The sequence below is a fragment of the Fulmarus glacialis genome, unplaced genomic scaffold (genome assembly GCF_000690835.1).
Source record: "Fulmarus glacialis isolate BGI_N327 unplaced genomic scaffold, ASM69083v1 scaffold18776, whole genome shotgun sequence".
Taxonomy (NCBI): Eukaryota; Metazoa; Chordata; class Aves; order Procellariiformes; family Procellariidae; genus Fulmarus; species Fulmarus glacialis.
The window spans coordinates 4,144-14,571 of NW_009216434.1; the positions used below are offsets into that span (position 1 = coordinate 4,144).

A 10,428-nucleotide genomic window follows, 5' to 3' on the forward strand; every position below is an offset into this window, starting at 1 on the left:
GAGGGAAGGGGGGAAAGAAGTAAAAAAATTTTTGATCAGAGAAACAGTTAAAATACAATATGAAAATAAGTAAAAGCTCTCCTTAAATTCCTTCTATACACAAAATACACGATTTGACAAAGCCCAATTTGTGCTACTGGGATCCTGTGGGCTCATTTAAGTGTATTCACATTCTCTGCGACAGCAGAAAATGATTATGATACAATCAAGAATATGCCGAGGAGCGAGGTCTCACCCCGCCTCGCCTGGCATGGTTCTTCTAAAAATCACCAGATCTTCGCCCCGCCCCTCCCCACCCCCAAAAAAGTAATAATATGTCACCACTGATATGTACATCACGATTAAGGTTTTTTCTGTAAAATGTATCAAATTGTTCAATCTTTAATAAAATTTTTTATTATTTAATTATTCCTGATGAATAAATACCAAAAAAATAAAAACAAAATAAAATTATGCAGCAGCTAGTTAAGGTAAGGCTGCGGATTTAGTCTCTCTCCCCCTGGGCTTGTAGAGATCATTTGATTATTAGTTTTTTTGCTTGTACTTTCATTGATTGGTGGTAAAATGAGTGATTGCTCAAAAGCAACATACATCCACTTTTTTTTTTTTCCATTAAAATTGTCTCCAAAGTTTTCACTGAAACATTTTTAATCATTGCACAGAGACATCGATACTGTGACATACTATGGAAAAGACCGCCAGGAGCTGTCCTGCACCGGGACTTGACGCAGGGGGAAAGGGGGCCCCTGATGGAGTAAGAATATACAGGCACTAGTCCGACACGATGTCAGTAAGAGAGACAGAAAGAGAGAGAGCACGCCCGTTAACATGGGGAATGTTGGTTTTGCAAGTTTTATCGTTATTTTGTTTGCTTTTTGTTTTTAAATGGCAAAGAAATTTAATCTCATCTATAGTCCTCCTTGGGATATTCTAACGTGACCAAATTCCCAAAGCCCATTCGCAAGCTCTCCATGTCAAACGTTTCAATCTCTCGCTCCTGCCTTTCCAACAGAAACTTTATCCTCTCGCTGCGTTCCTTCTGGAGGGCGGCTAGCTCCTCTTCGATCTGAAAGAAGCACAGTCAGCAGCCCCTTAGCAGAGCACGACCGCCCGGGGTACGGCAGCTCCCGGCTGGGTGGCAGCAGCTGCGCCGCGCCGACCCCACGTCCGAGGCGAGATCGGCGCGTGTAACCGGGTACCCGCCAACAGCCCACCCAAAACATACCTTTTGTTCAAGGTGTGCCCGGCGCAGCGACACCCGTTGCTCCAGCTTCTGGAGTTCTCTTTCGTGCTGTGCTTCTGTCTGCATCTTAATTTTGCTCTGGTACGCGTTGAGCAGCTCCATCTCCTGCTGGAGTTGCAGTCTCAGGGCTTGGCATTCTGCTTCTTGGGCCTCATCCAGCCGTAGCTGTAAGGTCATTGGGAAAACAACATTCAAACCTCCACCAGTGACTTCTCTGCTCCGACGCTAGCGACACACCGCTTTTCCTGCTAAAAGCCGGGGAGCCTCGGGTGTTGGTGGCAGAACGAGAAAGCAGGAAGGGCTTCATGAACAGCTGCTTCCCCACTCACACGGAGGCAGGAGCTTCAGAAAAGATCCAATTCTAAAACCCCAGCACACGAGGGGCAGCAGGGAAGGACACATGTCCCGCAGGATGCTTATCACAAGAGGATGCTTATCACAATGCCGCCTGATGCATTATTTAAAACAGTTGTTATAAACACAACCGCATCGCTCACCATCCAGCGGCTAGGACAGGAAGAACACAGCGCACTGCAAGGACTGACGGCTCGACGGTACCCCACCTCCACGCACCTCGGTCAGGGACCCCGCGCCCAGGGACAGGGGGTGCCGGACGCTGCACCTACCGCTTGTGAGGCCATCATCTCGTTGATGCTCTGCTCATACTGCTCTGCCAGGATGGCGAGCTTCCTCGTCTGCTCGTCCTTCAGACTCTTCAAAATTGTCTTGTGCTCACTCTTTGGAGTTACTTCCAGCTGGTGATTCTTCAGTGCTTTGTACTGCTTAGTTTGCACTTTGCATGTGTCCTGGAACTGCTTTTTGATCTGCATTTCCATAGCCTGCCAAGGAAGGAACGACGTGAAGAGCACAAAGAGCTTTGGGAATGGAGAAGTTATAGTACATCCAAACGGGCAGGTTGGTGAGAGACAACCACAGTTCCCCCGTGCTCTGCGCTGTCTCCTGCCCCTGTACCCAGGTGAGCGGGATGTGCTCCACACACAGAGCGATCTAACGAGCAGCATCAGCTCAGGCCCTGTTTCAGCACTGACCACGGGCCTGAGCCAGGAACAGGATCCACTAAGCCCTCCTCAGCCAAGGGCATTTCCATCTTCTACCCCTGCTTCCGGCAGGTCGCCCAGCCCATCACCCTGCCGCGTGCCTCCCAAAAAGCGTTTGATTTTTGAAGGCCTCTGCAAGCTGCCTCCCCCTCCATGTGTAGACCATGTGCTACACGGAGACTGCAGATCTGAGAACTAGCGAGGTGTGACAAAGTGAGTAAAAGCAACGTGCCTTTTTGGACGTTCAGAGAAGGAACAGAAACCTCCCACAGCAAGCAGCTCAGAGGCTTCTAATCAACCTGCAGCCAAAGTGGGACGGAGCACAGTGCTCAGCACACCCGTGTTCTCTCTTTTGTTGACCTTGAAAGCGAGGAAGCATCACCCAACCCCCTGCCATATCAAGGTTTATAGGCTGACACCAGCAAGGGCCTGAAGAAAGCACAGCTCATCAGAAGCAAATTCTGTAATACTTTGCTAAGGACTAGCCTATTTTTACCCAGCAGCCTCAATTAGCACAGCACTTAAAAAATCCTCTTTGCTGTAGTAGCCCACAACTTTCTTGTACCAGAGCAGCCCTGCACAAAGGAAAGGGATGTAAGGGAGAGCACTTAGTGCTGGTGGAGAACGGTGGTTCTGCAGCATGGATGCTGCACGGAGGAGGCAGCAAGCACACAGACCAGCCTGCCCGGCAGGACAGAGGTTGGAAGAGGAGGAAGGAAAGCTTCCAGCACCTTCAGGTTCTTTGGTTGCTGCCGGAGCTCCATGAAATGCTTCCTGTGCAGCTCCCGCTCTCGCCGCTTGTTGTATTCCAGCTGATTCTCGAGCTCAGTCTGGTGCTGCAGTCGGATCAGGTCCATTCGCAGCTTCTGCAGCGTGTGCAGCTGCCTATACTCCAGCTCACGCGTCGACTCGTCGTGCCGGATCAGCATGGCATGCTCCATTTCCTTCTGGGTCCGCTTCTTGTTTAACTCCTGCACAAGAGGACAGCAGAGCACAACACAAAAGCTGAGAGTGATTCTCTCTGCCCTGAGATGCAGTAGTCGAGTTTACGAGGCTGGGTGTCCTGGTCACTCTCTAGACGACATCAAGGATTTCCATGTACCACAGGGAAATACAAACGCTAATAAAGCGGCCACCTAGCATCCATCCATCCATCCATCCCCCTGTAACCTGCTCCTCCTGGCAGCTCACCCAGGCAGTCTCCAGCAGGTGGCACTGGGACCACACACAAGCCCTCTGTGACTGCTGAGAATCACAGAAGTTTTTAATAAATACACCCTGAGGTGCTCAGAGCTGGGGGGGGTCTGGGCTGGGGTGACTGACAGAATCGGGGGCTCTTGTTTGTCTGTTTTAAATTACCCTGCCCCTGCCAGGCCCTGGGAGATGAGGCTTCTCTCATATCACTTATACGAGAATGGCCAAAGCAGAGGTGAACAGCTCCAACACACCACACCAGGTAAGAAAGAGAATTTAATCTACCACTGTGTACAGGTGGTTTTTGGCCCCTGGCGCAGTTTTTTTAAATGAGGATACAGCCCAAGCCTCACGTGATTCTGCAATGTGCACATAAGAATTCCTGCACGTGGTGCCCTGCAGTCGAGGAAAACCTTCACTGAGTTACAAGCCAAGGAAGAGGAAGATACCAGATTCTGTCCCTGATTACTGCTAATATGAATCCAGCTCAGTCAAGCAGTGATTACAGCTGTACCCCTTGCTGATATTTGGTGACCTTCACAGATGGTCTGCTGGTACGTCTCAGTTTCAGCTCTCAGGTTTACAAACTCTTTGCTGTGCTTCATGCTAGACTAAGACAGGCGCAGCGGGGGCTGCCTCGCACTACGCACACACACACAGTGCCCAGCACAGGGAGGGCTCAGGGTTGGCTTAGTCTAAGGAGTTTCTGCAGTAGAAGCAAAAAAATCTAATTATTTGAAGTTGCTGCTTGCATATTGTAATCCTGTTGTAATTCTCAACATCAGCACCTGCAAACAGGCACTTCAGCCCCTTTGGCTGTTACAGCTGTGACAGGTTTAAGCCAGGAGGATGGGGAAGGAAACAGGGCCAGGTCTTGTCTCTGCATTCTTAGCCATAAGGATGTTGCACCTGTTTACATTTAAGCAAAACTTGCACCTTGACAGCCAAGATCAAAAATTAGATCTACTGGTGTGCTGAAATAATTTCCCACTTGTGCAAAGGCAGGTAGCACACCAAACAGGCAGTACGCCGGCCCATGCAGGGAGCTGCGGCACTTGTGCCTTCATCTTAGGACAGGACAGCCAGCCTCTCTCGTGCCCGTTCCACACCTGATTTCAGTTCACACAGCGTGAACAAACAGAGGCACTCCACTTCTCTCAAACACTTTCCCACTTGCACAAAAAATCTCTGTGGTTACTTAAAATATCAAGAAAAAAAACATTTTGAAAGTGTTATTTACTTCAGGTGTCTGATCCAGTGAATTTGAGCTAGTTAGTAGGGATGTTATTTTCTGGAAATAAACACTTAGATCCTTCTGAAAAACCAGTCCTCTTTTAAGAGCTTAAATGCAGGAGCTCAGAGGAGTGTTTCCTGGTTAAAATACCGTGCTAGGTAACTGAATTCTGTTCTCATCCCTGCCATAGAGCTTATATGCTGCGATAAAGGTGCCCAAATCTGATTTTTCAGAGTCATTCATTTTTAGGGTGTCCAAGTTGAGATGTCTGGGTGTGATTTGCAAAGCAGCTGAGCAGCCCCAGGTGCATCTGAAGTCAAGGGCAGCAGAGCTCCAAACAGGTTAGTATGTTGAAAAATTTAATGGTAGCAGACTAAGTACACGATTATTAGAAATTTGTGACCACTCACTCACTCTCAGCCTTTACTAAAATACCTTGTCATCTGACAGTCTTTATCCAAAAATAGAATTAATGAAAAATTCAGATACTATAGTGATGACCACAGAAAAAATCTACAAGTAATAATTCTTTTCCAAAGTGGTATTTGACTACAGGCAGCCTGTAAGGCAAGGGTTAATAACTAATGAGGAAAAGCAAGATGTTGAATAGCTTCTCATTAACAAACTATCGCCCATTCTGTGCACTAATTTGAGCAGACCCCAATGGAAAAGCAACATCTGATTATTTGAAGAAAACCAGAATGCAGACACATGAGAGGACTGTATTTTTGGTATTTCTTATATTTGTAGCATTTCATTCTGCATCTTAATATAGTTCTTCTAAGGTTATTACTGGTTTATTACACATATTTCAACTGTGTGAGTTTCCTTTCGCCAATGAGTAGAACTCCTCACGTGATGCTTTCAGCCATCCCACAGCTCTCCCACAGGTGGCCCTGGCACTCAACATGGCACAAACTGCCCTGTGCTGTGACAGAAGCCCAAGGGGATCCCCCAAAATCTAATGCCCAGAAGCTCAGATGAAGCAACCGACCCAGAGTGGGTGGCCCACACAATGTTTCTGTCTGCAAGTCAATTATGCCACCCCTCCTCAGTTAATAAAAGCAGCCACATCTGTCTGGAAAACTACTTCCCAAAACACGTTTCCTACATTTTTCTCAGTTCTGTTTAGCAACTGGAAATACAAAGATCTAATGTCTGTAAAACAGCAAACTGTTATACAGACATGAAGCTAAAACAATTAAAGAAATGCTTGGGAAAGGAAGTGAAGAGTGCCATACTTCTCGAATGTTCTGCTGCTCCATCTCGTGCCGCTTGATCATCGTTTTTCTCTTGAAGAAACGGCAGTTTTTGTCATAGTAGAGTCTCTGCTGGCTGAGAAGATGGGCCTCCTCTTCAGCCTGTGTGTGCTGCAGGTTCTCTTTATGTTTGGATATTCTTTCTTGCTTCTCTTTCTTCGGCGTGCTGTGGTCCTCATTCATTTCCTGCAGGCATACAGGGTCAAAAACAAGACTTCCCTTAGGATCACAGTGACACAGGACTTAGAGGACCTTCAGTCACTGGCTACTCCTCTGCCATTCAGTTCACAAAAAGACACCAAAATCCTGACTACACCACCAGGTACCAGCAGAACCAGAGTCGTCACCCGGCCGTACCCAGCCCTCCTGCCTCTAGAGTTGCACTATGACCACCAAGAGGAGGAGGACAAAGTGGTCATTAAACACAAACATCTCAGGGGCTAAACAGTGCAGCAATGAAAAGACAGTAACACACCACTGCAGGGGAGGCTCTGGCTGTCCAGGAAAGAGAATGGAAGGAAGCCGAGGGGTTTGACCCCAGCTCTGCACCTGCTTTACAAAGGAGTCTGGCTCGGGCTTCAGTTTTATTTCACAGGACTCATGCTCGATTCTCTATCAAATCAGATACCTAACAGGGCTCTTTGCTATTCGTCTTCTCACCTCCACGTTCTTAACAGCAAATGATTTTGCGATGTGGTGGGGACGCTGTACTTAAGCAGTGCAATTTAGGATAGATAAGCTACATACTAAGTTACTTCTTTTTCTAATTCATGTAAGCGTTCATAGGACTTTTAGTCAAGTGACATCTAAATGGGTGCTCTGATTACTTATGGCTTTAGCAAAAAAAACAGATGAGGAAAAAGGGGAAGAAGAATTCTCTATGAAGTCCCATTTTCCCTCATCACCTTTGGTTTCAAAGATTCTGCTCCAGAGCAAATTGTGAAGGCACCTCTAGCACCCTTAGAGATTATTCTAGAAATGCTGCCAGATGCTCCCAGTTCCTGAAAGTTTACTTGCTAAGAATCTAAATTTGCTTCCAAGCATGACAGTATCCCTTAAACCCCTGGGCTGGCCCAGGTTTATCAAAATGAAAGTCTAGTTCATGTTCATTCCACACCCCTTCAGCCCTGAAAATGATGGTTTCTTGCCTCTTTAATCTTTTCCTTGCAAAGCTTGTATTGTTTCTTCTGACTTTCTAAAAAGGTCGCCAGGTCTTTCTTTTGCTGAGCCGAAATCTGTTGCTGGAATTTCTTTTCATCTGCTGCAGCTGCCTTTGCCTGCAAGGCACAGAGAGAGGGGAGAAAAAAATAAAAAAAGAAAAGAAAAAAAACCCAAAGGGTGAAGGAGCAGGTACTGAATCCAGCACAAATCAGCCTTCTGTTGTGCGTTTTTTGGTCTGTCATTCTCCCATCACTGTGCTAGACAAAGCCATGAGTATTCAGCCACATGAAAGCTGCTTGCACAAAACCCCATAATGCCCACATACATTTAAGAGTTTCTTCATGCTTCTTACTTCTCCACCAAAACCACCCCAGAGGGTAAAACTCCACTAGTTTACCATATGGATTAACATGTTGATTTTTAAACAGACTAACAGCAGCAAGCTTTGTCACTGCCTCAGCCATGAGGCAGAAGCCCGCTCCAAGGTCTCCTCAGAGTTTGTCCGTCTCTTTTAGCCTGCTCTCTGTAGCCACAGTACTGGTCGATGCCAGTGGAGTGCCCATCATCCAGAAGGTTGACTTGTAGCTGTGAAGCTATCTCACAAAACTGGCCAGGGCAGCTCCAGACAGTAACCATACAGTGCACTGAAGAACATGGGTTTTAAGCAGTACTTCCACAGCCTTCTCCTAGAGATCTGGTACCTCTCCCTCCAATCTTCTTGTATAGCTAGGGAGCCTGTAACCCTACTCACCTCTTTCTCCATCACAGCCACTTGCTTCTTGGCCAGCTTCTCCAGCTCAATGGACGAGTTGTTGGCATGCGTCTCCACCTCCTTCTGCAGCTTGAGGCGGTGCTCGTCCATCTCGGCCTTCAACTTGTTTTCCAGGGCGATCAGCTGCTTCTGGTGCTGGCGCCGCATCCGCTTATATCCTGACATCTGTTCCCGCAACTCGTTCTCCTGCTCATGCTCATGGATCTGTCTTGTAACCTGATGTCAGGAAAAGGGGAAGAAGTGCTATATGGCCTTCTTCACAGACAAGCTGTCTCCGTATTAGCTGCTTACCTGTACACCAGACCCTGCTTCGCTGTACTCTTAGAAATCAACTTTCAGGGAAACCTGTTCCAGGTTTCCAAGGGTGCTATTGTTTAATATCACAAACCAGGCCATAAGGTTTCTCTCTCTTGATTTCCACTCCCCCACCATCTTTAATGAGAATTTTATGTGTGTTTTCAGTAACACAGCAGAAAAATGTCATGAGTAAAGGAAAAAGCAGGTTACTTCTGGAAACAAAGGCGGTTGCTGGACAACCTTCTTCAGACAGAGGGCTCAAATCGTGAGAGTGATATGGACTTACAAGATGGCATTCATTTTAGGAAACCCCCCAACCCACCCATCCTTTCCTTCCGCCCCAAGTCACCACGGTTCCAATTCTGGCCCTCAATACCTATTTTCTGCAATGAGTAGCCTCCTTCAAAATTTCTTGTTAAAATTCAAAAGAATGGCAGACTGAGCTCACTCCCTACTGGAACAGAAAGTTTTCTAACAAGGGAACACTGTTCTGGAACTGTGTGCTCTTAACAAGATTGATCAGATGGTCTAAGCAGATTTTAAACCCTGCTCAGCTGAAGCAAACTCACAAGTTCCATATTCATTTCCATGCCTAAGTGCATCCATGTGAAAGGAGGAAAAAAAATCCAGTAAGGTGTGCCAAAAATTTTCAGAAGAAAATGCAAATGGTAATGCTTCCACTTCAAAAGAAAAAAGTGTCCAAGACTGATATTTTTATTTTTTATACAGTCCCAGGAACTGTATAAAGATCACATATAAAGATCTGCTAATATTTTATGATAGACTTGGGAGCCAAAAGCTGGGGCCCTTAGTACATGTGTAGAGCTGCAGTCCCTGATTCTGCACAAGGGGACCTCTCCCTTTCACACTTAACAAGTATGATGCAAAGAGCTCAGCCCTTTGAAGGTGATCATTGAAGCTTTATGAACCGACAGTCCTTCCTGCAGCCTGCAAGAGCCCAGCCTTCCTGATGAATTTCTCCATAGCAGTCAAGAGAAAGAACTGGCACCTACTACAGTACCGCGGTCATTCGAAGGCTATTTTTCAGAGATCTTCAAAGTAAGTTCAGACATAGGATGGGATGCACCTACAGATCTGAGAAGGCTCAAGTTCAACAGCAGAAGGGCAGCTGCTTTACCAAGCAGCAAACCAAGCCCACTTGTTGGCAGCCCTGTGCTTCAGGACTAGTAGCTGATAGGAAGCAGTGATCAAGTAAGAGCTCCAAAATCAACAAGCAAGTTTAACAACACAACTGATGTGTCACTCAAGGCAGACAGCATGCTGCCACCTGTCTCAGCTCAAATGACTACCAACACTTGGGAGGGGTGTGAAGAGGAGGTTAGGAAGAGCCTTGCACAGCCTTCACCTTGAAATAGATTAACAACAATTTACAGTAAATAGTTACCAACCAAGAAAATTATAGCCAGAGTTCCAGAATAGAAACAAGACATGAAAGGATGACGCTACTGAAGTGGACAGCCTTTGTTTTCCCCCCACCCCTTCCAAAGACAACCCCAGAGAGAAAACAAAACGTCTAATTGCAAAGAAAACAAAGAACTAGTCTGACTATGGTGCTGTGTCAGACTCCATTACCAGGAAGTGATGATGGTGGGTTCACCACATTAGTGAAGTCAAACATCAACTACGAGGTAAGTGATGATGCATAAATCACATCCTCCTTGTACAAGGAATTTTGGGATGTTATTTTGAAGTTGACTATATTAAATATATACTTACACCTCAGCAATTGATGTAACATAGCAGTCTTCAAATGCTTGAGAGTAGGTAATGAAACAGACCCAAGCCAGATACCAGGAGACTGTAGAAATGACTACATATTGCTATAGTCCAAAAAGTGCCTTTTTTTTTTTTTTTTTTTTTTAAAGTGTAACAATGACAGCTATACTTTGCAGAAGTTGGTAAGCATTTGTAGGAACTTGCACATTTCAGTCAAGTTCAGCAAGAATAAGATCTCTGACAGAACTTCCAGGTAATGAAAGTTTCTCTGAGAAGTTGTCCAAGTTAATTATAAGAGACATGTCAGGTAAGACATGCAAAACCCCAACATTTCACATATGCCATTTACTACACTAAATGACATACGACTTGCAGAAAACAGACTGGGTCAGGGACTCGCAGAGGCACGGAGATACGGTAACTACCACGCAGCAGTACAACATCTTCCTGGAAGTGCTATTTTTAAGGCCCGG

At 46.1% G+C, this 10,428-nt stretch overlaps 1 protein-coding gene across 1 annotated transcript; it reads right to left on the reverse strand.

Moving 5' to 3' along the window:
* Window positions 1-597: 597 nt before the first annotated feature.
* Window positions 598-8,137, reverse strand: LOC104077896 (serine/threonine-protein kinase TAO3; the record flags this gene model as incomplete). Its single annotated transcript, XM_009579310.1, has 7 exons — window positions 598-1,066; window positions 1,226-1,408; window positions 1,870-2,082; window positions 3,033-3,272; window positions 5,971-6,174; window positions 7,137-7,265; window positions 7,901-8,137. Coding segments are annotated over 7 exons (1,368 nt in total), but the record flags the coding sequence as incomplete, so codon positions are not given.
* Window positions 8,138-10,428: the final 2,291 nt, after the last annotated feature.